At 47.1% G+C, this 27,965-nt stretch overlaps 1 protein-coding gene across 3 annotated transcripts; it reads right to left on the bottom strand.

Annotated features, from left to right (window-relative positions):
- pip4k2aa (phosphatidylinositol-5-phosphate 4-kinase, type II, alpha a) lies at window positions 1-27,923 on the bottom strand. Of its 3 annotated transcripts, none has more exons than XM_041861666.1 (11): window positions 26,966-27,923; window positions 9,832-9,929; window positions 9,627-9,723; window positions 8,762-8,914; window positions 7,999-8,145; window positions 7,852-7,890; window positions 5,059-5,172; window positions 2,882-2,995; window positions 2,494-2,731; window positions 543-646; window positions 1-429 (listed from the first exon to the last, which is right to left on the bottom strand). In XM_041861666.1, exons 1-11 carry the CDS (start codon window positions 27,104-27,106, stop codon window positions 349-351), a joined length of 1,326 nt encoding a protein of 441 aa, XP_041717600.1. In that variant the 5' UTR covers window positions 27,107-27,923; the 3' UTR covers window positions 1-348. The 3 variants fall into 3 exon arrangements, with proteins under 3 accessions (XP_041717600.1, XP_041717601.1, XP_041717602.1); XM_041861667.1 differs by having other exon boundaries at window positions 5,068-5,172; XM_041861668.1 differs by lacking the exon at window positions 5,059-5,172.
- Window positions 27,924-27,965: the final 42 nt, after the last annotated feature.

Raw genomic sequence — 27,965 nt, 5'->3', positions numbered from 1 at the left:
ACGGGGAATGCAGAACAAACAACAAACAAAAACAACAACAATGCAGGGTGAGGACATGGTGTTAAGAGGCAGTAAAAAAAAACATTCCCAAAGTAAACAAAACAAGTTAATAAAAAAGTACTGACTAGAACCTAGAACACCTGTTCTCCTGTTCAATGTAACAGAGATCAAATCAACAGATGAGAAGATGAATGTAAACGAATGATGGTTTTAGCTGCTGAGAGGGACACCCCTGCTGACGGAGAGAAAGAGAATGATACCCCCCACCCATCCCTTCTCTCCTCTCTCCACTTGTTTTCCTCCATATCTCCTCTCCCTAAGTCCTCCTCCCCCCCCTTCCCCTGGGGGCTATGAGAGAATGGTGGTGATAAAGTCGTAGAACCTCTTGGAGTACTGCTCTGGGTTCACCGTGGAGATCTCAGCTCCCGCCTGCAGGGGGAGACACACACACGGTGGAGGACAGTGAGTCAAGGGAAGAAACCCAAACACACAACATTCACACCAACGGAGGCGTAGGCATCCGACCTCACACACATACATACCCCGTGTTTGACGGTCTTGGCAGCATGAGCAGCCTTCTTCTTGGCATCATAATGCTGCAGAATGTCAATGACCGCCATGAAGTACACCTCCTTCCTAGGAGCACCTGGACACAGACACACAGGATTATCCCTATATTATAAACTGGGTGGTTCAAGCCCTGAAGGCTGATTGGCTGACAGCCGTGATATATCAGACCGTATACCCCAATATGACAAAACATGTATTTTTACTGCTCTAATTATGTTGGTAACTAGTTTATAATAGCAATAAGGCACCTCAGGGGTTTGTGATACAGTGGGGGGGAAAAGTATTTAGTCAGCCACCAATTGTGCAAGTTCTCCCACTTAAAAAGATTAGAGAGGCCTGTAATTTTCATCATAGGTACACGTCAACTATGACAGACAAAATGAGGAAAAAAAATCCAGAAAATCACATTGTAGGATTTTTAATGAATTTATTTGCAAATTATGGTGGAAAATAAGTATTTGGTCAATAACAAAAGTTTCTCAATACTTTGTTATATACCCTTTGTTGGCAATGACACAGGTCAAACGTGTTCTGTAAGTCTTCACAAGGTTTTCACACACTGTTGCTGGTATTTTGGCCCATTCCTCCATGCAGATCTCCTCTAGAGCAGTGATGTTTTCACTCAAAATCTCACGATACATGGCCCCATTCATTCTTTCCTTTACACGGATCAGTCGTCCTGGTCCCTTTGCAGAAAAACAGCCCCAAAGCATGATGTTTCCACCCCCATGCTTCACAGTAGGTATGGTGTTCTTTGGATGCAACTCAGCATTCTTTATCCTCCAAACACGACGAGTTGAGTTTTTACCAAAAAGTTATATTTTGGTTTCATCTGACCATATGACATTCTCCCAATCCTCTTCTGGATCATCCAAATGCACTCTAGCAAACTTCAGACAGGCCTGGACATGTACTGGCTTAAGCAGGGGGACACGTCTGGCACTGCAGGATTTGAGTCCCTGGCGGCGTAGTGTGTTACTGATGGTAGGCTTTGTTACTTTGGTCCCAGCTCTCTGCAGGTCATTCACTAGGTCCCCCCGTGTGGTTCTGGGATTTTTGCTCACTGTTCTTGTGATCATTTTGACCCCACGGGGTGAGATCTTGCGTGGAGCCCCAGATCGAAGGAGATTATCAGTGGTCTTGTATGTCTTCCATTTCCTAATAATTGCTCCCACAGTTGATTTCTTCAAACCAAGCTGCTTACCTATTGCAGATTCAGTCTTCCCAGCCTGGTGCAGGTCTACAATTTTGTTTCTGGTGTCCTTTGACAGCTCTTTGGTTTTGGCCATAGTGGAGCTTGGAGTGTGACTGTTTGAGGTTGTGGACAGGTGTCTTTTATACTGATAACAAGTTCAAACAGGTGCCATTAATACAGGTAACGAGTGGAGGACAGAGGAGCCTCTTAAAGAAGAAGTTACAGGTCTGTGAGAGCCAGAAATCTTGCTTGTTTGTAGGTGACCAAATACTTATTTTCCACCATAATTTGCAAATAAATTCATTAAAAATCCTACAATGTGATTTTCTGGAGAAAAAAAATCTCAATTTGTCTGTCATAGTTGACGTGTACTTATGATGAAAATTACAGGCCTCTCTCATCTCTTTAAGTGGGAGAACTTGCACAATTGGTGGATGACTAAATACTTTCCCCCCCCCACTGTATATGGCCAATATACCACGGCTAAGGGCTGTATCCAGGCACTCCGTGACAGCCCTTAGCAATGGTATATTGGCCATATACCACACCCCCTCTGGCCTTATTTCTTAATTATATAAAATGAAGCCTACCAGAGGGCTACAACCATACTGCTCATCTATTTGGTATTTCTGACCCACTGTTTTGAAGTGAACCCTTTCCTTTTTAGTCTCCTGTACCCCTCCTCCTATCCCTTTCCTCCTCCTCCCTCCTTCCCCCTCTCCACTCACTGTCGTTGCTCTTGATGGCATAGACGTCTATGGTGGGGTCAAACTCCCCGGGGGACAGGGGCTTGGTGCTGTCCAGGGTGTTACTGGGGGAGTCAGGGGGAGTGCCAATCCCTCCATCACTCTCCCCTTCATCGTCCCCCTCGTTGTCCTCACTCTCCACCTCCTCCTGCTCAGCCCGCTCCACGTCATGGATCCCCACCAGCAGACTGTAGTCCATCAGCTTCAACTGGGCCAGGAACTGGAGGGAGAGAGAGAGAGGGAGGAGACATAGAATAAAGTAATGGAGAGAGTAAAAGGGGAGAATAACATTTTAGAGTGAGACCAGGATTAATCCAACCCAAGTATTCATTCCCTCACACCAGAAGAAATAACAGAACCACAAACACACCTCCACGTCTTTACGTAGTTTCTCCAGGAAAATTTTCTTGTTGTCATCGTCGATGTAGATCTTCTGTCCATCGTTGATGAAGTCGTTGTCCTTGTAGGTGGGCAGCTCCTTGGCCTGATGCCCCGCACAGACAGACAAACAGTCAGGACAGCAGAGGACACACCTGGACTTTATAACTATTTACATTATTAGAAAGGAGTCAGAATGAACACTCTTTAAAATGATCCTCTAACTAACTGACTCGTTGAATAAAGTGATCTGAATCATGTTTGTCTGTGACACATATAACAACAGTTCGAGACAAACAGTGTGAGCTCTATGGAGGCTTGTGAATTTCCATTGAGCCATCTGGCTACAGTACCATGTGTGGCCTGTGGTCTGCGGGGGGAGGGGGGTGGGCGTTATTCTGTGGCAGAGAGGAAGGAGTGAGCAGGAAATTAGGTTACAGCAGCAGCACTGCTCAGAGAGCTGACAGAAGCAGTTCTATGGCAGCACGAGGAAAGCAGCCACACAAACCCACACACATATAGCAACAAACACAAAGACCACAAACAATGCTGCGATGGCCAAGGCACCCTTGCACACTCAAATGGGTGAATGTTGTAATAATGTGGAGAGTCAAACAGCAGGTAGACACTAGTACCAGCTACAGACAGCATCCTAAAAAGAATATACATTCCAGATATCCAGCCACCCATTCTATGCATCCTCAATCTCTTCCCAAACACCCATCTTCCTGATCAACCCCTCTAATCGCTCAATTATCAGTTCTATTCTCAGAGAAAGTATAGAGGAGCCCATACAAGCAGTAGATCAGGTACTGTACGTAATGGTTGTGGTTCAGAGGTAGACTGGGCTGACAAGGTAGAGTAGCAGTAACAAACACCCGGGCTCCCGAGTGGTGCAGCGGTCTAAGGCACTGCACTGCATCTCAGTGCTTGAGGCATCACTACAGACCCCCTGGTTCGATTCCAGGCTGTATCACAACCGGCCGTGATTGGGAGTCCCATAGGGCGGTGCACAATTGGCCCAGCATCGTCCGGGTTTGGCCGGTGTAGGCCGTCATTGTAAATAAGAATTTGTTCTTAACTGACTTGCCTAGTTAAATAAAGGTAAAATAAAAATAAAATAAAAAAACAGAATAGATTAAGTTGGATGAAAACAGCCACGAGAGAGAGAGATGGAGAGAGAGAAAGAAACAGATAAAGATGGGTTGAGAGAATGAGAGAGAAAGAGGGAGAAAACAAGAGAAGAAAGAGATAGATCAAAGGGTCATTGCACATGGCCTTCAATCAGGTGACCGAAGGCAGTTTTTTGATCATCATCATCACAGTGCGCTACAGGAAGTTTGTGGCACATCAGATGTGAGTGATGTCGCTCAATAGTGAATTTGTCACAGCTTGGGGAGAAAGAACAGGAGAATTGTACCAGATCACCAACTGAAGTATCAAAAATATACAGTCAAACCTCCAGGTAAATAAAAACAAAAGCAGTCAGTGAAACAGGTTGGTGTGATGATAGTACTGCAGGATTGTGATTAGTAGTCAGGAAGGACAGGAGAGGAGAGGCCAGGCCTGGTGGTGAGCAGCTGCAGCCCAGTGGTGCTGTGCTCTGGGCATGCTCAGACAACAGCTGTTCCAACCAGCCACGTGTCTCTCTCTGCCTGCACATCAACACTGAATGGGAATCTGGGTCAACTACACACAGGCTGCATCTGAAATGGCACCATATTCCCTATTAAGGGGACTACTTTTAGCCAGGGGGACTGATGGGCCCTGGTCAAAAGTAGTGCACTATATGGGGAATAGGGTGCTATTTCAGAAGCAGACACACACTCTCTGAGGTACAGCATCATCACACTGTGTGTGTGTGTGTTTGTGAGAGGGACAGGAAGTGAAAGTGATTGGTTGTGAGTCAATAGCCATAAAGGAAAAGGGGCAAAAACAGCAGTTTGAAAAACTGTTCCAGAATAAGCCAGTTCCGTCTGTCTGTTTCCTACATGCCAGTCCATTGCAGGTGTCCTGTCCTGTATCCGTCATGACATGAATCTGAAAAAAGCTATGAAAATAAAATGAGATACGATTGATCTGATAACTTGAGCATGCCTGGCCTTGGTTCTATAATATGATTTGATCTGATAGGTAGATAGATTGAGCATGCCTGGCCTTGTTCCTTACGTCTCTTACGTGTTTCATGGCGCAGTAAAAGCGTGTGGCGATCCGCAGCGTTTGCAGCCTTTGCTGAACGTTAGATTTGGGCCGCGGGGGCGCATCCTCAGGAGGGCGTGGCTGCTAGAAGAGGGGAGCGGGGGAGGGATGGAGGGAGGAGGATGAGAGGAGAGAGCCGGGGAAAGGAAGGAAGGAAGTTGGAAGGAAAGGCAAGTGTTTAGGAAATACACAAACTGTATTAGTTTTGTTTCAAGCGAGGCAAGGGAAGAGAGCTTCTGAAAGAGCGTACAGCCTGGCAAGTGCTGCTAGAAAAGCCAAGGTTGCGGGTTCAATTTCCGCAGGGATCACATACACATACTAAATTGTATGCTCTCACTGTACTGCAAATCGCTTTGGATAAAAGCATCTGCTAAGTGGCATATTATATTTCATGTAAACAGAATCTGCATATCCTCCGGTTTTGTGCGCATAAGGAAGAGCTATAACAGCTAGGGTGGCATTTCAGGTGTTCTTTTAGACTGCTGCTTAGACAGACTGTCTCAGGTAAAAGCCATGTTGCCTGTAGGGAGGGCCAGCCGGTAGCTAACAGTGTTAATAACAACACTACCAGCTGGCACAAGGAGCCCAGGGAGAGGAAACAACAACGTTAGATAGCAGAGATCTACAGTGGTAAACAGGTACCATGACAAATCTCTGGACCCAGGGGGACAGCTGGGAGTGCAGGCTTTTGTTCCAGCCCAGCACTAACACAACTGATTCCTAATCACATCACTATTCATGGTCTAAACATTGACTGTGATTAGATCACTTGCATTAGGTGTGTTTAGAGCTGGGCTGGAACAAAACCCTGCACAGTGCATACCGCAGCTCCATTGCCCACCCTGGCTGTAAACTATGAATATGTTCATGTAAAATAAAAATCCAGGTTCCATGTGAGGACAGTAGGACAAGCGAGTCCACAGCATGCAGCACAGAGTGGAGCTGGTCGGGGTGTTGGAGACACAAGCCTAGAGATGTAGGACCATGCAGAGAACATGCGAGAGAGAGAGAGAGAGAGGGGGGTTGGCATGCAGTCAGTCAAGAGGGCTTGTTGTTTGTGTGTGAAACCCTACACACCATACCGCTGTTACACACATTACACCACCTAACACATACTAACTACCATGTAGCTCAACACACACCAAATACCCTGTACCTCCATTCACCCCTCCAGTATTTATGAATACACAGCAGTGTCTATGGACACATCTCAGTCACAACTCTTAACCAACTAACCAATTAAATCAACCTAACCTGAAAATGCAGAAAATGTGCATTTCTAAAGCCAGTCTGCCATTAAAGATTAAACATGATAATGCATGTAGTCACGCCCGAACATACACACGACTACACTCAATGTGAGAAGGTGTTTTATTCAGTCATGTAATTGAACAGTGATGGTGGGTGGCCATGGCATGCCCGTTTACAGATTTCTGTGAGCATACAATGTGTGTGTGTGTGTGTACACTGTATGTCAAACTTTTAAGACAAAACAGTACACAACTTGAAGGCCTGTGAATGCTGCAAATGTGGTCAAAGCAGAGGCAGCAGTAGTAGAAGCAGCAGAAGGTACTTATCGTAGTAGTACTGCGGCTGTCGTGGTTGGAAAATGAACAATTGAAGTCCTTCCACATCTTGGCTAGTCCGTTATCGCTGATCTGTCAGCAATAACTACTGGCATTTTGTAATAGTCACACATTTTCACACACCAAGCTGAGAGAAGAGAGTAGAGCTTACTGTGTAGTACAGAGTGTGTGATCAACGGCTTCTGTACTTCCATTTAAGTCCTTATTCTCTTTGTCAGATATATTTAGACTGAGGGGTTCCCCGAAGTTACAACGCCCCGCTGGTTCTGGTGTTCCACCCGGCCAAGCTTCTACAGTCGCTAGAGGAAAGATCCGGCCTTTCAGGGTCAAATGATGACCTGGCTACTCAGACACACACACATACACACACACGCACACCCACACTAAACACAACGTCCAAAAACAGTATGCCGCAAAGAAGATTCCTGCCAACAGGGAAGGTTGCAGAATCCCAAAGCCTGTGTTCTGTTTGTACAACTACCATTGGCTGAATCACAGATATATATTTAGAATGTATGGCTCTGGGCTGAATCACTCATTCACTCTCAGAGAAAGTCTGCTCTCATTACCAGAAAACTGCCTCATACAACAAACAGCATCTGATCAAATAATCCAGGAATGTAAACGCACACACACAAAAAACATTCACTCTCTAGAAGACAAAGAACAAAGCATTTGGCGCGCACACACACACACCTCAGTCTCTCACACACAGACAGCAAGCAGGGGAAGCACTGGAACTGCTGTAGCAGTAGTAAACTGATGGAGCAAACTGAAGACACAGAGAGCGTGCAAGAGTATGGGGAGTATAATGGGCAGGGGTCTTAACAGAAGAGGATGGATGGCTTGAACTACCCCCCCACCCCCACCCCCACCCCAAAAACCAAAGCAAACCAGCTCAGTAGAAGTTGAGCCATGTAGTTGATGATGACAGAAGGAAGGGCAGGTAGGTAATGGACAGAAGCTATGTTGGTTTAAAGGACCAGGTGTTAACACACAGCTCCCTCCCTCGCACCCTCGGTTCCTCCACATGGCTTTTATAGGACAGGAAGTGGCCAGGAATCAGAATCAAACTCCATAATCAGTGTCTATATCAATACATTAAAACACACCATGTATAGGTCTGGTTGTTTTGTGTGTCTGTACTTTGTGTGTGTGTGTGTGTAAATTACTGTACCTTCTCCTTGTCGCTGGCCTCCCTGGCCACAGTGGAGCCCTGACAGACAGAAAGATGTCAGACATTCCTTTTTCCTTATAAAAGTCTACAACTATCTCTCCCCCCCCCCCCCTCCCTCCCTCCCCACCTACCTTCCTCCCCACCTACCTTGAGGTCATATTTTTTGTAGACGGAGAGGCGGTGGGAGAAGACGTTCCTGGTGACGATCATGTAGGTCTCGTCTCCGTCCACCGTGAGGCGGTACATCCCCAGGAACTGAGGCAGCAGCGTGTTGCCATGACACTCCACTATGAACTAGAGAAATAGAAGAATTAGAGGAGAGTTGGATTAAGACTCACTTTGGTACTTCTTGAGGTGTGTGTGTACCTGGTGGTACTTCTTGAGGTGTGTGTGTACCTGGTGGTACTTCTTGAGGTGTGTGTGCACCTGGTGGTACTTCTTGAGGTGTGTGTGTACCTGGTGGTACTTCTTGAGGTGTGTGTACCTGGTGGTACTTCTTGAGGTGTGTGTGTGTACCTGGTGGTACTTCTTGAGGTGTGTGTGTGTACCTGGTGGTACTTCTTGAGGTGTGTGTGTACCTGGTGGTACTTCTTGAGGTGTGTGTGTACCTGGTGGTACTTCTTGAGGTGTGTGTGTACCTGGTGGTACTTCTTGAGGTGTGTGTGTACCTGGTGGTACTTCTTGAGGTGTGTGTGTACCTGGTGGTACTTCTTGAGGTGTGTGTGTACCTGGTGGTACTTCTTGAGGTGTGTGTGTACCTGGTGGTACTTCTTGAGGTGTGTGTGTACCTGGTGGTACTTCTTGAGGTGTGTGTGTACCTGGTGGTACTTCTTGAGGTGTGTGTGTACCTGGTGGTACTTCTTGAGGTGTGTGTGTACCTGGTTGTACTTCTTGAGGTGTGTGTGTGTACCTGGTGGTACTTCTTGAGGATGTTGTGCATCTCGGCCACATCCTCACTGGTGATGGTTTTGATGACATAGCGTTTGTCATTGGAGGTGTGGAAGCGAGCGCCGCTCCGACCCTGAGAATCACTGTTCAACGGAGCCGCACGGGTCAGGGAGTTCTACACAGAGAGAGAACAGTGAATCACAAATGTCTATAAAAATCTGAAACTTCTTTTGAATCTATAGAGAGAATGTGAACGAGAAAGGGAGAAATTGTGGAGAGAGAGAGATAGACAGAGAAAGAGAGAGAGTGGGATTGTGTGTGATTGTCAGAGACAGCTGTAGTCAGGCAGGCCTCTAAGGCCCTGTTATCCCTCTCCCACACCCTCCAACAGCCCAGCCACTGTGTGTGGACAGACACCCCTCCTTCCCCTGGGTGTGTGCCACCCTCCTACCACCTCGTGCCCCCCAGCACACAGCTGATGCCCTCCAGAGTAACCTACCCCAGTCCTCTCTGTAACCCCCTCCATGTGTGCTTGTTCCTACCCTCAGCCCACTCCTTCTCCCTCCACCGTAATATAAACATGAGAGACAGCTTCAGAGGACCAGAAAACATTGACCTCCCTAATGCCAACACAGAGCACACACTCTACCCTGGGAACACACACAGACACAGACACAGACACAGACACAGACACAGACACAGACACAGACAGACACAGACAGACAGACAGGAGAGAGAGAGAGAGAGAGAGAGACAGACAGACAGAGAGAGAAAGAGAAACTTGGCGATAACCATGAAATAAATCTTGCAAGATTAGGAAGAGAACAGAGAGAGAGAGGGGGCGAGAGGAGAAGAGAGCTGTTCAGTCTGCTTCTGCATGCGTGTACCTGGAAATCCTGGTCGTCGATGCCAAACCGTTCTCTAAGGTTGCGGAACACCAGAGGACAGTACTCCTTAAACTTGAAATGGCTCGGCATGTTCTCCCTACACACACACCAAAACATAGAGTCACAACACTGAGTACAAGCTGTTATTGTGGTAGTAGACATTTAACATCAGAGCAATTAAATTAGTGTGTGTGTGTACACTTACTTGTTGAAGAGGTGATTGTCCACCTTGATCTTGGAATAGGCCTTGAAGTCATCAGGCATCAGCATGATAGGGATCTGAACATGGCTCAACTCATTGATCTGAGAGAGAGAGAGAGAGAGAGAGAGAGAGAGAGAGAGAGAGAGAGAGAGAGAGAGAGAGAGAGAGAGCATATTGTCTTATTGTAGAGTAATGACTAAACATAAAACTCCCATCAGATTTAACTAATGTTAGTCAAGTCCAGAGGCTTGTTTTTTTTATTCAAGATGAGCATACAGGACCTCAGACCTCCATACTCATCAAACCCCCTTCATCAGTCTCTTTAGCTCAGTGACCCTCATTCCTGGTTGTGCAGGCTTTTGTTCCAGCCCAGTACTAAATGCCTGAAGACTAACAGCCCATCTATTGCTGCCAACAACCGTGACTAGACATTCTGTATTTCATCTACTGCAAGAAATGTGAAACAAGGTTTTTGAATCCAACACATGGGACAGAGAGTGTGTGCGGAGGAGGAGGCAGGCAGGAACAGGGTTGTAGTCAAGATAGCCTCCAGACAGCATGGATCTTCAGAGCTGCCGTGACTCACACAGATTGAGGGATGGGGCTGGAGACAGATTGTCATACTCAGTTTCTAGCTGTCTGTGTGAGTGTTTGTGTGTCACTCTGCGCGTGTCATGCTGAGAGGCTGTTCAGGTCCACAGTCTATGGTTTTATTAACTACTTATTATAGCTGCCACTCCAGTCTTATAGGTCTGTTACAAACATAATGAGACCAGGGCCAATGACACATCATGGTTTTACAATTACCCAAGGAGAGGATCATTTCCATGTAAAAGGACCCATGTGCACCAACAAGTGAAGTTCATAGGAGCATGTCAAATTGGGTGTCAAATGAAAGCAAAGAGTCAATCTTTTTGAGAAATTAAGGCATATATACATTTTTCCACCCAAAACATTCGATTTCTGGTCGAACAGATGGAAAAGGGGTCTTAGAAAAAACCTCTAGCAGAAAAAGTCTTAAAGGGTAACTCTCAACCCCAATCTCAGCCTTTGCCCAACCCCATCAAATGTAAAACAAAATTGCTCATAAATATTACTTTTTGGGGGTGGGTAAACATAGTTGTATCTGATCCCAACTCTTTCTCACTAAAACATACCTACAGTGCCTTAGGAAAGTATTCAGACCCCTTCACTTTTTCCACATTTTGTTATGTTACAGCCTTATTTTAAAATCGATTAAAAACAAATTTTTCCTCATCACTGTACACACAATACCCCATAATGACAAAGCAAAAACAGGTTTTTAGAAATGTTTGCTAATTTATATATATATAAAAAAAAAAAACGAAATGCCAAGAGTGTGCAAAGCTGTCATCAAGGCAAAGGGTGGCTATTTGAAGAATCTAAAATATATTTGATTTGTGAACACTTTTTTGGTTACTACATGATTCCAAATGTGTTATTTCATAGTTTTGATGTGTTCACTATTATTCTACAATGTAGAAAATAGTAAAAATGAAGAAAAACCCTTGAATGAGTAGGTGTGTCCAAACTTTTGACTGGTACTGTGTATATACATATATATACATATACATATATATATATTTTTTACATTTACATTTTTAGTCATTTAGCAGACGCTCTTATCCAGAGCGACTTACAGTTAGTGCATACATGTATAATTTTTTTTTCCCATACCCCCCGTGGGAATCGAACCCACAACCCTGGCGTTGCAAACGCCATGCCCTACGAACTGAGCTACATCCCCTGCCGGCCATTCCCTCCCCTACCCTGGACGACGCTGGGCCAATTGTGCGCTGCCCCATGGGTCTCCCGGTCGCGGCCGGCTACGACAGAGCCTGGATTCGAACCAGGATCTCTAGTGGCACAGCTAGCACTGCGATGCAGTGCCTTAGACCACTGCCCCACTCGGGAGGCTACTGCTCGACTAAAGAAATCTTGGTCGACCAACAGCCTATCGACCAAACAATCGACCAGTCGACTAAATGGGGTCAGCCCTAATTTCTGTGTAGTACAGATCAGGGACCAATAATGAAATTCCACTTCATTTACTGTAGTTCAATAACCCAAAAATATTTTTTCTAAATTCAGTGTCAAATCAAATCAAAACATAGCTGACACCCCATTATTTCCGCGGATATCTTTGAATCTGAATTCGGAGCAGATATTCAACAGAGTTTTTGGACAACGTGGACAAACGTGGGCATACATTATAAGTGAAAAATCTGAGTCTCAGCGCAATTCCGTTATATTCTGTCATTTCTGTAAGAACTTGATAAAAAAATGTACCATAGCTAAACGTTTATGTTGCAATCCAATATAGTGGAAAAGTATCGATATCATCTTATCATATCATCCTGTTTTAATAGGTAGTGGGCCAATATGCCCCTGTCATGTGGGATTGATGCCTGCATCTCTCGCCTAATGCTGAAGGATCCACACAACAGACGGTGTAGAATATGGTCTCAGCAGGACTCTACTCCTCCTCTAGACCAATTCAGGTGTAATAACATCCGAAAGAGAGCGAGACTGCAGCTTGGTCCAGGAGGAAAGGAGACAAGGAAAGGAAGCTAGTGGACTTCAGGAGGGGGCAGGAACTTGATAGATGTTAAGGAGAGAGAGACTGTGGGGTGCCAGGTAACAACGTCACCCAGAGAGACTGTCAGTGATGTGGGGTGCCAGGCAACAACGTCACCCAGAGAGACTGTCAGTGATGTAGGGTGCCAGGCAACAACATCACCCAGAGAGACCGATGCATCCTGTGTACATCAGAAGGAGACGTCCCCACATCACAAAGCTCTATTTCACACACAGTACAGAGGCAGGAGAGAAGACAATGCCCCTAGACACACACCTCCACTTCCATTCTCATGCCTGTAACTGATCAGATACACATGCAAAGCAGGTGAGGCTCTCTCTTATCATCGGAGGGGAGATGAGCGACATGACCTCTGTGAAAGTAGTCAGTCCACCCCCCCCTCCCGCACACAGAGACAGAGGAGTGGCACAGGGCCAACCTTCAGGAGGCAGGCAGCAGCAGCAATGTATTCTGGGGGCTGACAGTGACAGAATACAAACATCTCCCCTGAAGGAAGCAGGATTACTAGTCTCTCTGTCTAATTATATCATGTTGCATTCATCTGTTCAGTCAGGCAGGCAGGATTTAGCCCAGAATGAAGAGAACCACATAGAACAGCATTCCCCGGACCTCTAGGTTTTCGAATACCCTGACCGGTCTATGGATGTGTTCCAAATGGCACCCTATTCCCATTATAGTGCACTACTTTAGACCAGGGCCCAGAAGTAGTGCACTATAAAGGGAATAGGGTGCCGTTTGGGACGCATCCTATATATTCTAGTCACTGTGTTCCTTGGCCTGTTCTTATCACCTCGGAGTGAAACTGAGTGATGCAGAGTGCAGCTCTCATGTTTATGTTGTGTTTAATCTCCTCCTCTGATGATGACTTATCTCTCTGCACCGCGTCTATCTCCCTCTGTCTATCTCAGCCTGGCCAACTTTCACAGTGCCATTTCCTGTTCTTCGTCGCCTTGGTGACGGAGTTTGGGGTTTCCGCCTCGGAGCAGAGTGAGTGCGCTCCGTGGCCCCAGTGGACAGGAAGTGGGAGAGGAACTCAGCACAGGGAGCCTAATTTCTCATAACACCCTCTCTGACTGACAGACACACAACTCTCTGACTGACAGACACACAACTCTCTGACTGACAGACAGACACACAGCTCTGACTGACTGACAGAAACAGCGCTGGCTGGTGCACCTGCTGACAGATCACTGGTACTTAAGTCAAGATAACCAGTTGTTACATGTATGGAAGATATAACAAGTACAACCAGTCTATACTCAAACAGAGCAGTACTATGGGACAGGCTAGACATTACTATGGTACAGTCACAGTACATAGGCCTACTCTAGCAGTTGGTGCTTACCGCTTAGTGACTGATTTAATGTTTGTTTGACTATAAAGGGGATAGATTTAGTAAGTGTAGCTGGTATGTAATCTCTCCTAGCAGCACTGACAGAGATATACTGCTCTAAACCGGATGACACCTGTTCAGGATAGTGGTCATATTACGCACATCGAGATCCAGCACATTTCACAGGTGCAATTGTGTACAAATCTGGCCTATCACATGAAAGGGTGCAGAATGCACAGTTAGGCTAGTTAGCAATATTTCTACCACTGTGTGTCTTGGAACAAAATAGTGTGATGTGATAAAACAAATAGGGTAAACCCTGTTCAATCTGTCTCACTGCCTCACGTCTTCTGCACCCCAACAGTAACATCTCAAAGAAGACAGGCAACCCGGTCCTTGTGATGGTTAACAATTCAGCCTGGTAGTCTCATTTCAGTCATCATGTGAAGAGAAACCCGCATCATTGCGTGTAATGTAGAATTAAATTATCGGTCTCCCAACCCCCATAACCCACCCGCACCCTCAAGTCAAGCGACAGCCTGCTTCTCCACGCCCCCAGAAACAAGCTCGGCTGCTTGGGGAAATGGGCTTTCAGCTCGACTGCCCCCAGCGTCTGGAATGCCCTCCCGGACCACCTGAAGGTAGGGCTGGGCGATATATCGAATTCATGCAAATTAATTTTTTTGCATGATATTCCAAATGCCTGTATCGCAAGAATCAAGTTTTTATTTTTATATGAACGTTTATGTCCACTTGTTGTCTTTTTGGTCTCGTCTCCTTTGCTCCTTCTGTGCACCTTCCCATTTACACCAGAGATCTGTATATAATGACGAGAAGCACGTCTCTGCCCTAACAATGGGAGTCTTTCTCCCAAAGGCAGGAAGCCAGGTGACAAGGTCCAAAATAAGCCCATAAAAACACATTGGGCTTATTTTTGCCAGAGTGAAACCGCACGTTTCCCCTCTTTCTCTGGTTCACTCACACACACACACACACAAAGCCCCTCACAACAACAAAGATGAGAGATCACGTCTTCCTCTCTGACGTGCGGTTTCAACTCGCTATTTGCATTTGAGGTTTGGTCCAACAGAATTGGTCATATGGACACCGAAACATATTGAGACATTATGCTACCGTAATACAGGAAAAGTTAACATTTCTAATGACACCACTAAAACGAAAGTATCAATGAACACTGATTCTGGCAAATGAATGCTCAGTTCGTTGCGTGCGGCATTGCGGTACTAAGTACCACTAGCAGCATTTTAGCCAAAGGCTGTTATACTAGCTGTCTAGTCTGTGTTATATAAACGTGCAATAAGCATAAAACACAATTATATAAGGAATTGGCAACTCATTCTCATTCTGAGAAATAAGGTAGGCCACTTGATTTCAACATCTGAACAAAGTGGACAGGCTAGCATGCTGTTCAAACAGTTGGAGACGGACAGAAGGTTGTGTTCATAACAATTCAACTGTTCTGCCTTGTTAGCTAGCAAAAAGATCCAAGTTGGCTAAACTTGAAATATACAGATTAGCTGGCTACTCACTAGCACGTGGGCTTGTGCTTGAGAGAATGTTTATATGAGACCTGTGTTCATTTTCTTTAGCCAAATGCCTGTCACAAGAAGTTAGTCATTAATAGTGAATGTGCATCATGTTTTTATTTTGTATTTGTTATGTAGCAGATGCTCATATCCAGAGCAACTTACAGGAGCAATTAGGGTTAAGTGCCTTGCTCAAGGGCACATCAACAGCTTTTTTACCTAGTTGGCTCGGGGATTCAAAACAGCAACTTTTAGTTTATTGACCCAACACTCTTAACCACCAGGCTACCATTATGCATGGTTCTGGTTAAATTTGTAACAAAAAATGGCATTTTCATAGACAGACTTGAAAGCCAGATCAGTGACTATTGCAAAAAAGCAGGTTGAACTATTTTGATTAAATAATTAAATGTCTAGTGAAAAGGAAAGGAGGATATCTAGTCAGTTGTACAACAATGCATTAAAGTGAAATGTGTCTTCCGCATTTAACCCAACCCATCTGGGTCTTATGGTTGTGGAAGGTTTACGTTTAACCTAGGTATAAGTTCACAAGCCCTGAATTCATTAGGATTATTGCTGACTATTTGAAATGCAGTGTATTATTTTATTTATTTTTTTAGATATCTTGAAATCGCCCCATAAGTTTGAAAAAAATGTAGATATGATTTTTAGGCTATATCGCCCAGCCCTACCTGAAGGCACCACAGACTCTGGGCTCCTTTGAAACGGGCCTGAAGACCTTTCTCTTTAGGAAGGCTGTATGTTGATAGCTGTGCTCCTTGGTGTCCTTGTCCCTTGTAGTGTCAGCTGTGTTCTTTGTCAGTTTCCATGTATAGTTTATTTTATGCAATTTGAGAGTAGTCTGTAGCCTTTTCATGGGGGAGTAGCCTAATTCTCTCTGACTGACTCTGCCTCCAATAAAGCTAATCAGGACCAATTTCACACTATGATACCAATTACACCCTCAGTTACATAAGATATACACACCACACTAACACACCATTTCATGGTCTGTTCCCTGTTTATATATCCCTGCCTACTGTACTTTTAAAGGAAACCAGAGCCCTTTGTGACACTAATATATTGTCATGGTTTGGAACGGGGTGGGGGGAATAGGTTATGGCAGATTCAAATTACAAGGTTTTTTTCTGCATAGAAAAGGCTTGGGCGGGCCGCCTAAGTGTTTAAAATGCAAACATTTCTCTACACCGTCAAGATGGGGGACTTCTAAAATTCTCTCTAAAATTCAGCCGTGCCAACCGCTCTCCCTGCCACGCCCACCACCTAGGCCCCTTTTTGATCCAGAAAAAAACCTGGCCTCGCAGTCTATGATGATGTCATATGGCTGAGTCTAACTTTAAAGCTTTGTTGGTGGTACGATTTCTTTGAGTGTGTGGGAAGCCAGGCGTGTGGCTAAAATGTCACGTGCAGAGAAACTTGAATGGTCAAATCACCAGACATGTTTAGGGAGTAGCCAAGGTAATGAGGCTTTAAAGGTCACAGATTATAACTGTATAGAAACCAGGGGGCCTGGTTGGCTTTTAAACAATGGGACCACTACCTCTCTCTACTGTACATTAGCCTATTCATTATCACAGGCTGTAGACAGCATAGGCCCTATAGAAATGATAATCGTCATTCAACATGACCTGTTTATCACAATGTAAACAACTTGAATATAAGGAACCTGCCCTGCTCTTATCACTCTGTGTTTGACTAGATTACTCAAGTAGAGGAATAAATCATGTTAGCAGTAGAATACATCTGTTTTATTTGTTCCTGGCTGATATCATGCGAGTGAGGGGAATGGTCTCTGTATTGGCTAGGGGAGTATGAGGGTCCTGCCAGCTAAACTAAGCTAAATGCTAGCTAGGCTAATCCTGTGAGGCTATAAGGAAGGAACCCTTTCTTATTAAAACACCTTCTCTCTCATTACTCCCTTGTTTCCCCTCCACAGCAGAGGGTTAATGAGCACACACCACCAGGGCCAAGCTATGATTGGTAACATACACATACGCATGCACTCTATTCGCTTCTCTTCTCGTAGGGCCTACTGTACACACATTGATGGCCATGCAACGAGGGCACACGTGTGCTGCAGTTTCAACATCTACTGTTGGTGGCTTAAAGTGGCAATCAGCAGTTGCTACGTCCATTTTTGGACTTAAATCAATTATATGCATGTACCCATTGATTCTTGAAGAATATAACTTATAAATGCCTCATGAGCTTAGTTCAAAAGGTTACATTTCTCCATCCCCATCCCTCAGCTTCTTACCAAAACATAGGTGGGGAGAACGCTTTGTTATTGTTTCAACTGCTGATTGCCGCTTTAAGCTATATTCAGTTTACATCAATGTCATGCAATGTCATCGTCTCCTCAGACATAACGCGTAATATTTCCTTCTGTTCTATGGCAAGCTACAGCCATATGAATGCTGCGGAAGCGTGTCTGAGAGATCACATGCACGCACGCACACACAGTGGATGTGCTTGTCTGGTCCCCGGGGACTGCAGGTACTTTGTGCGATCCCATCTATTCTGTTCTTCACCCATATTCACCACATATTAGCTGCAGGTCACTCCTGTGGCTATTAATAGGAACAGCCTCTTACGCAACACACAGACCCAGACATAGTCACTGGCTCAGAGAGAGGGGGGAGAGAGGGACGGGGGACGGGGGGAGGAGAGGAGGAGAAAGAGAGGGGACTGGGGAGAGGGGAGAGGGGGGAGCAGAGAGAGAGCATGAGAGAAGAAAGGAAAGAGGGATGGAAGTTGGCAAGGACAAAGATCAGGAGGGGCAGAAAAGGGAGATGAATGACAAAGAGATGGAACAAGAATGAAGCATCAGATAGCTTCACTCTTACTACGAGGGACCAATCAGGTTCAGAGAAAATAGAATTGGGAATATATGAGACCGAGAATTACTTTGATTACGTTAATTAAACTACTGGTGGTTATCGACTCTCACTTCGTCTGATTGGTTACTGACTGACTGTACATTCCCCTAGAGTATTTCACTGATTTATAATGTATAATGCTACTACACATCAAATCATCACTGAAATGAATCACTGAAATAGTACATGTCTACAATGTCTACAATGTGCCCATGATTCACCAGAGACTTGTACAGACATTCTAGATAGCAGTATTTCTCAAACTCCTGTCCATGGATGAAGCACTACAGGTCCTTGCCTGGGATGTTGCTGGACCGCTGTACGGCTGAGGTACATGTCAACTGTCAGAGTGTCTCTCTCTAAGCTAAGTCCTATATCCTCAAGGCCTTAAGACAGTAGGGATGTCTGTGAGGCTTTGGCTGTCAGACTGAGTTAGTTCTCTCTCCACACGGGGAGATGAAGGATTATAGACAGAGAGGTCTAGCTGCTGTCACTCATGCACTACCACCAATCACATAGCTGGAAGGACCGAGGCACAGAGGCGGCTAGCGCTTTAAAATCACAAATACAATTTGTGCTCAAACGACTACAGTAGATGTGCTGCTGCAAATCAAGAAAAGCTCTCTAACATGGTAATCTAGTGACATCTCTCTGTCCTCTCTACCATGGCCGTCTAGTGACTAACAGTTGAGTTGTCTAGCTCTGTCACTGGTTTCCCATGATGCTAGAGCTGCAGGAATGCAGTGAGCTGGTGAGTTTTGTTGCCTGCCTCGGTGTGTGTGTGTGTGTGTGTGTGTGTGTGTGTGTGTGTGTGTGTGTGTGTGTGTGTGTGTGTGTGTGTGTGTGTCTTGCCTCTGCACAGTTCTACTGGTGGACCACATTGTCAGGCCTACCACTCTCCCCATTCCATTCCAGTGTTCCGTCGCTAGCAGACATTACATCTGACCCCTACTCAAACCTGGGGCATTACCAGCAGCTCAAACACAATCAGCAGGCTTTCTATCTATTTCTAACTATCGCCCACACTAAATGACCAATTTAGAGCTTGTTGCAAGTCTGCAAGCAAGAGAAAGTCGTTGTGACCATGACGAGTGAAACTGTAAAGCAAGCAGCTTCAGGCATAAAACACGGCTATCCGTCACCCTGTCAGGCAATGCAAAAAGAGAAGTTTGACCATGTAGGCTATGCCACACTGGCCGGGAATCCAACCCAGATACTGTCTGTGTGACTAAAGTGGACCACATTAGCCCACTGAGCTAAAGCCTAGGGCATTAGCTCTCTCTGGGAGCTAATATAAGTATTCCGATCCCAGATGTGGTCACGACGTCACACAAGCCTGGTGTAGTAAACTACCACTTGGATAGAATACCATCTAGGCTAGGCTGTTGTGGTCGTGACACATTTATTGTGTAACCTCCCTTGGTTCCCCTCCCTGGCTTAACACCGAGATTAGTTAGGGGCAATTCCACGGTAACGGAATTATGCTGAAACACCGATTTTTCACTTAAAAATGTATGCAAAACAAAAAACATTTTTTTCCAATTTTAACAAACCATACAACTCTATACACAATGACTACTTTGAACAATTTACACAGTAAATAAAATAAAATATTAACTGGAAAAACTATACAGATGCAAAGTTTGGTAACAGACTAACGGTTACCAAATGTTGTATCTGCACAGTTCTTCCTGTAAATGTGTTTTTGTAAAATGTTCTGTGGAAACTGTTCAAAGTAGTCCTTGTGCATAGGTTCTATGGGTGGTTAAACTTTTAAATCAATGTTTTTTGTTTGGTATACATTTTAAAGGGTTAAAATCTGAGTCTCAGCATAATTCTGTTACCATGTAATTGCCCTTAGGCCCTGTGCAGTGGAGAGCACAGCACAATCAAGGCTCTTTCCATAAGAGTGTGTGTGTGTCCCCTCTTCTCATTCACACTAGTAACCCTGCACCCAAAGAGACTGTTTTAATGTAGAACTTTGAGCTGGGCTGACCAGCCTCTGATGCAACGTGAATGAGGGAGAACCCACACTGAGGGGGTGGGGGTGGGGGGGCTCAACATCTGTCTGTCTGGAACAGTAGAGGACCACCACATAGACCACTACAGAGATAGAGAACACCACTGTGTCTGGCCAACACTTCACTGTTAAGGCGTCAGCATGCTTCAGTTCGCCTGGTGCCTAGACGAAATCGGCTAGCCGAACTGAAGGAGTGTGCTCGCATACTCCCTTAAAATAAAATTGTTTGGGGCCTCCCGAGGGGCGCAGCGGTCTAAGGCACTGCATCGCAGTGCTAGAGGCGTCCCTACAGATCCGGGTTCGATCCCAGGCTGTGTCGCAGCCGGCTGCGACCGGGAGACCCATGAGGCGGCGCACAATTGGCCCAGCGTCGTCTGGATTAGGGGAGGGTTTGGCCGGCTGGGATGTCCTTGTCCCATCGCGCTCTAGCGACTCCTTGTATTGTTGGGGTATTGTTCCCCTGTGCCTGTATTTTGTTGGAGCTACCCGTACCTTGTATTGCCGGGGTAGATTGTTCCCCTGTGCCTGTATTTCAGCGCAACTGTGTACGACGGAATAAACTCTGTATTCAGTGATTTACCCTCCTGTGCCTGACTCCTTCTAATCACACTCATCACAGAATCACCCACCCACTATGGAGTCAGCGGGAGAGGAGCGCATGCCTGGGTCGTGGCACGGGTCCAGGAGCATTCCACGATGCTGGCCAGCTTGGGGGAAGCGATGGATTGGGTTCTTCAAGTCGTCCAACGCCTGGAGAGGAGAGGACCCGATATGTCGAGAGCAGCTGGCCAACTGGATCCAGCCACCCACACCCCAGCACCCGGAGGGATCCAGATATCCCGACCACGGGAGTTTGACGGGACGGCGGCTCTCTGCCAAGGATTCCTCCTCCAACTGGAGCTCTACTTCTCCAGCATCAGGCCGGCCCCAATCGGAGCGGGAAAAGGTGTCCGCCCTCGTTTCCTGCCTCTCGGGGAAAGCCCTGGAGTGGGCCAACTCGGTTTGGAACGAAGGAGGAGCCGCGTTGGAGAACTACGGGGAGTTTGCTCGCCTCTTTCGGGCTGTCTTCGATCACCCGCCCGAAGGTCAAGAGGAGGACTTCGCTTTGGAGTTTCGGACTCTTGCAGCGGGGTCCGGGTGGAACGAGCGGGCCCTTATCGACCATTTCCGGTGCCATCTGTGGGAGGATGTCCGACAGGAGCTAGACTGCCGGGACACCATGTTGTCCTTCACGCAACTGGTGGACATGGCCATCCGGTTGGACAACCTGCTGGCAGCCAGAGGACGTCCTGGATGGGGTCTGCCCGTTCCCACCCCGGCCGACTCGGATCCCGAGCTGATGGAACTGGGTGGAGCCGCCATCCGAGAGAGCGGAGGACGACAGCGACAGTGCCACTCTAGTGGCACGAAGAGACGGTACACCACACGTTGTCAACGCTCTTTTGGGTCTGGAGGCGGCAGGCAGGGCACTCTCGCATCACCCCAGGTATCGAACACCCACACTCGTTCAGAGCCCTCTGCTGCGCACGGTACCCTACCCATCTACTTTCCCGATCACATGGTAGTTCCCCAGTAAAAGGCGCTAGTCGATTCAAGCGCAGCTGGGAACTTTATGGACAGGGCATTCTCATGCCGTCTAGGCATTTCATTGGTTCCCCTATCCATTCCACTCCCCATCAGAGCACTTGATAGTCGATCATTAGGGTCTGGGTTCGTTCAGGAAGTTACTGCACCAGTCACCATGATTACCCAGGAGACTCATTGTCCCCTGCTTTCCCTGTGGTATTAGGTATCCCTTGGTTAGCACTCCACAACCCCACCTTCTCATGGCCGCAGAGGGTTCTCACGGCGTGGTCGCGAGTGTGTCAGGGTAGGTGTCTAGGTGTTTCCGTTGGTGCAACCACGGTGGAAAGTCCAGACAGTACCTCCACCGTGCGCATCCCCCCCTAATTACTCGATTTGGCGCACACGTTTTCAAAAACGCAGGCTACCAAGTTACCAGCTCATCGGGCGGGGGATTGTGCGATAAACCTCCGGGTAGACGCTGTACCTCCCATGAGTCATGTGTACCCCGTCGCAGGCTAAAACAGCGGCTATGGAAACATACATCACCGAGTCCCTGCGCCAGGGGTATATACGTCCCTCCACTTCACCCGCCTCCATGAGTTTCTTCTTTGCGAAGAAGAAAGACGGTGGTCTGCGCCCCTTGCATTGATTATCGACCACTGAACAAGGAGACAATCAGATTTAGTTATCCTCTCCCCCTCATTCCGTCAGTGATCGAGTCAATGCATGGGGCGCGCTTCTTCACCAAATTAGACCTCAGGAGTGCGTACAACCTGGTGCGTATCTGAGAGGGGGATGAGTGGAAGACAGCATTCAGCACAACCACGGGGCATTATGAATACCTGGTGATGCCCTACGGTTTGATGAATGCTTCATCATCTTCCAGTCCTTTGTGAACGAGGTGTTTCGGGACATGCTTGGTCGCGGTGTAGTGGTCTACATCGATGACATTCTGGTGTATTCCGCTACGCGCGCCGAGCCTGTGTCCCTGGTTCGCAAAGTGCGGGCCCGACTGTTGAAAAATGACCTTTATGCTAAGGCAGAGAAGTGTATGTTTTTCCAGCAGTCCGTCTCCTTCCTCGGATACCGCATTACCACCTCAGGTGTGGAGATACGTAATTGGCCGACTCCAACCACGGTTAAGGAAGTGCAGCGCTTCCTTGGCTTCGCCAACTACTATCAGAGGTTTATTCGGTCCTTTGGCAAGGTCGCAGCTCCCATTACATCCCTGTTGAAGGGTGGGCCGACCCGGCTCCGCTGGTCAGCTGAGGCTGACCTGGCCTTCAGCAAACTACGGGGTCTGTTCACCTCAGCCCCGGTACTGGCCCACCCCGATCCATTACTACCGTTCGTAGTGGAGGTGGATGCATCCGAGGTAGGGATAGGCGCTGTCCTGTCTCAACACTCGGGCACGCCACCCAAGCTCCGCCCCTGTACCTTATTCTCTAAGAAGCTCAGCCCGGCGGAGCAGAACTACGACGTTGGTGATCAGGAGCTGTTGGCTGTTGTCCGAGCCTTGACCATGTGGAGGCATTGGCTCGAAGAGGCGAAACACCCTTTCCTCATCTGGACGGACCACCGTAACCTGGAGTACATCAGGGCAGCGAGGAGGCTGAATCCTCGCCAGGCCAGGTGGGCCCTATTCTTCACCCGGTTCGATTTTACACTGTCATACATCCCGGTTACGAAGAACGTGAAGGCAGACGCATTGTCACGGCTGTATGACACAGGGGAGAGGCCCAGAGACAACACCCCCACACTCCCTACCTCCTGCATTGTGGCGCCGGTAGTATGGGCAATGGACGCGGATATAGAGCAGGCATTACGCACAGATCCATCTCCACCTCAGTGTCCAGCTGGGCTGCGGTACGTGCCTACTCTTATCCGTGATCGTCTGATCTACTGGGCACACACGTCACCCTCCTCTGGTCACCCAGGTATCGGTCGTACAGTGCGCTGCCTGACCGGAAGGTACTGGTGGCCTACCTTGGCTAAGGACGTGAGGGTGTATGTCTCCTCCTGCTCGGTGTGCGCCCAGAGTAAGGCACCTAGGCACCTCCCAGCAGGTAAGTTACAACCTTTACCAGTTCCACAATGACCATGGTCTCACCTAAGTGTTGATTTCCTGACTGATCTTCCCCTCTCCCAAGGTAACACCACCATCCTGGTCGTTGTAGACCGCTTTTCCAAGGCCTGCCGCCTCCTTCCTCTGCCCGGTCTTCCCACGGCTCTGCAAAATGCGGAGGCCCTGTTTACACATGTCTTCCGGCACTACGGGGTACCAGAGGATATAGTGTCTGACCGAGGTCCACAGTTCACATCCAAGGTCTGGAAGGCATTTATGGAACGTCTGGGGGTCTCAGTCAGCCTGACCTCTGGGTTCCACCCAGAGTCTAATGGGCAGGTGGAACGGGTAAATCAGGATGTGGGTAGGTTCCTGCGATCCTACTGCCAGGTCCGGCCGGGGGAGTGGTCGGTGTTCTTGCCATGGGCAGAATATGCCCAGAACTCTCTCCACCACTCTTCTACTAACCTAACACCATTCCAATGTGTTTTAGGTTACCAACTGGTTCTGGCACTGTGGCACCAGAGCCAGACCAAGGCTCCTGCGGTGGGTGACTGGTTTCAGCGCGCGGAGGAGACGTGGGACGCTGCCCACGTTCACCTCCAACGCGCCGTGCGTCGTCAGAAGGCCAACGCTGACCGCCACCACAGTGAGGCCCCGGTCTTCGTACCGGGGGATCGGGTCTGGCTCTCGACCCGGAATCTGCCCCTCCGCCTGCCCTGCCGGAAGCTGAGCCTGCGGTTTGTGGGGCCGTTCAAAGTCTTGAGGAGAATCAACGAGGTCACCTATAGGTTATTACTTCCCCCTGATTACCGTATTAACCCCTAGTTTCATATGTCTCTCCTCAGGCCGGTGGTGGCTAGTCCGCTCCAGGAGTCTGAGGTGCGGGAGGTCCCTCCACCTCCTCTGGACATCGAGGGGGCCCTGACGTACTCTGTCCGTTCCATCCTGGATTCGAGGCGTCGGGTGGGGGGCCTTCAGTACCTCGTGGAGTGGGAGGGGTCTGGTCCGGAGGAACGGTGCTGGGTCCCGGTGAGGGATATCCTCGATCCCTCCCTGTTGCGGGATTTCCACCGTTGCCATCCGGCTCGCCCTGCTCCACGTCCTCCTGGCCGTCCCCGAGGCAGAGGTCGGCGCGCTGCTGGAGCTGCGCGTCAAGGGAGGGGTACTGTCACGACTTCCGCCGAGGCTGCCTCCCCTCCTTGTTCGGGCAGGCTTCGACGTTCGTCATCACCGGCTTACTAGCCACTGCCGCTCCATATCTCATTATTCCATTTGTCTTGTCTTGTCAATTACACACACCTGGTTCTTATTCCCTCATTAGTCTGTGTATAAGTGTTCCCTCTGCCCCCTTGTCCTTGTGGGTGATTGTTTTATGTGAGTTGAGTGTAGCTCGGTGGAGCTACTCGTACCTTGTATTGCCGGGTTAGATTGTTCCCCTGTGCCTGTATTTTGTTGTCGCTATCCAGCGCAACTGTGTACGACAGAATAAACTCTGTATTCGGTGATTTACCCTTCTGCGCCTGACTCCTTCTAATCACACTCATCACAGCTGTACGGTGTTTCCTCTGTCACATTGGTGCGGCTGGCTTTCGGGTTAAGCAAGCAGTGTGTCAAGAAGAAGTGCTGCTAGTCAGAATTAATCTAAGATAATTTAAGAAATCTGTCATTAATTTTGACGTTTTTGCCAAAGAGATCTTAGTCGTGCATATTTACATCTAACTAAGATATTTGGTGCAGTATCTTTCAATTAAAAAAGAAGATGAGTCGTCTCTCGTTGAATGACAACAAAGACTTTATTGAAGAATCCCTACTGTTGACCAATCACCGATGAAGGGGCGTAGACTTCGGCGCCAAACTTCGGCTTGCCTCTAGAACCATTTTTGTGTGTCCGAACAGCCGGGGAAAAAAACTCACCGAAGCCAAAACGAACAGAAATGTCACAAAATGTAATTATAATATATGCACGAACTCTACCAAACTGTTTTGGCTGGGAAGCATGCGGACGCCTTTACAGTAACACAGCCAAGGTTTATTCTTGGGCTTCTTTTCTGTTTAAAGTAATCTCTGGTTTACTCTGTTGGCTAGGCTGGGGTAATCATTTCAGGTCCATCTACAAAATAACCTCTGCTCATTATTTAAAACCACTCAGTTTATGTTTACATGGCATTCAGTGAGTAAAAACGTCACTTCTTCTAAACAGCCAGTGTAGCATTGCAGAGATAATCTAATGCTGACATACCCAGAATATGGTGATCATTCATTCTTTGCATAGCCACTCTTCCACAGACGTATGCTAAAGAATTCAGCAAACTCCATTTGAGGTTTAGAACTTCAATGTTCTATCCAAAACAATCACAACATTCTAGTAAAAATGCTAATTAGTATGTTATGTCATGAAACATGGGGACAGTGAGCCTATGTTAAGCTACATGGCTCTGACTCAGCCTTCCTTCTGTGTACAGTGAATGACAGAGTGAGGAAGGGACGGAGAGCGATGATAAGCTCTCTGACATGGGAATATCTGCTCTCTCATGACACTGGACCCTGGGAGCTCAGAGAGCATATCCTACACACACACACACAGTAAAATAACTGAAAAACACAGAGGCTAAGCTACTTAGTGTCACATCGAGAGCACAGTATAGGCTAATATTATGATAACTGTTCTATCAGCAATTCACATTTACCCCAGGCAGTGTGGTATGTCTTAATACATGCAGTTGGAGAAATTACACATGATATGGCTGACAATCTACCCCAACACCATGAGAAAGCCCACTTAGCTACCTAGTTAGTATTGCATTTCTGCCAAAGCTCTATTGAAAACCAACTACATTTGAATTCAAAATCAAGCCTGGTGTGACCAGATGCTGATTTGCATCGACAGGACGATAACCACTGCTAGCCGTCATCCCTGATTTGCACCTAGCAGTCTCTAGTATGTCAAGTCAACCACATTCTGACACATAGATGACACTATTGTTAGGTAGCTGAGCTTTAGTTTTAAGTTAGTAGTAACGTTACAGGGTCATGAAACATCGATTTGACCACCACCACCAACCAACCCCAATGGACCGACTTACCGAATGGTTGACTCCCCACATAAGGACGCTGAGCAGAGGGTCACTGGCTCGGAACAGCTTCACTTTTTGAGCCACGAAGTGTTTCTTCTTCGTCTTCGTCTTGCTCGCAATAGATGCGGCAATGCTGCTCGCTGTAGCCATCTTTAGTAATGTGAAATCGGCTGGATATCACTCAGTGACAGTTATTTATGGAGCTGGGAGAGTAGCCTCTCAATGATCACCCTTACTCTGCATTTAGCTAGCGAGCAATCCGAAAACAACAGTATTACCTAGCTACTCCAATTTGCCTTAGCGTTTAGTTAGCTGGCTAACGAAATTACGGTCGTTGATAATGTATTGTAAAAAAGTAACGTTATTTCCTTCACTGTCAGCTAACGCACCACTAACTCGTTAACCCAACACTTCCCTCCAACATCGTAAGTCACCTCTTCCTTCCTCAAACTCCTCACCCCCGACACGACAGCCTCACTGAGCCGACGTCGTTAGCATTGCTTACTGGCTAAACACCCAACTGACTGAACGCATCCAGGCAAAACATTTAGGAAGCAAAAGCGTAGCTAGCACCGCAATGGTCAAATAAAATACAAATTTTCATGCAGCCTCACCATTAATTTTTTACAACCAACCACACTAAAATGCCATCGCAGATCGCCTGCCTACTGGTACTGCACACTCCTACCTTAGCTAACGTTAGCTTTAGCAGAGTAGTGGCAGCACTGCCCAAAGCTAACGGTCGTTAGCTTGCTAGCTAAGCTAGCTCGCTAAAATAGCTATTCAGTCCTTTTGGTTTTTCTCCCTCCTACGCGTTCGTTGGTCAGCCTCGAAATATGACAGTACCAAAGAGGATAAATCTAAAATCTACGGTTGATCAAATCTGTGTTCTTTCCTACGATGCTTTCGGCTCGGTGTTGCACTGTCAACTGACAGCTCGAGGGAGGGATGACAGCCAGAGCGACATTCCCTCTTGCAGACAGTGGGCAATAGTAGCGTTCCAGGTCGC

This window comes from Coregonus clupeaformis, chromosome 34 (assembly GCF_020615455.1).
Source record: "Coregonus clupeaformis isolate EN_2021a chromosome 34, ASM2061545v1, whole genome shotgun sequence".
NCBI classification, from domain to species: Eukaryota; Metazoa; Chordata; class Actinopteri; order Salmoniformes; family Salmonidae; genus Coregonus; species Coregonus clupeaformis.
This window is presented reverse-complemented; position numbering and strand designations above follow the sequence as displayed.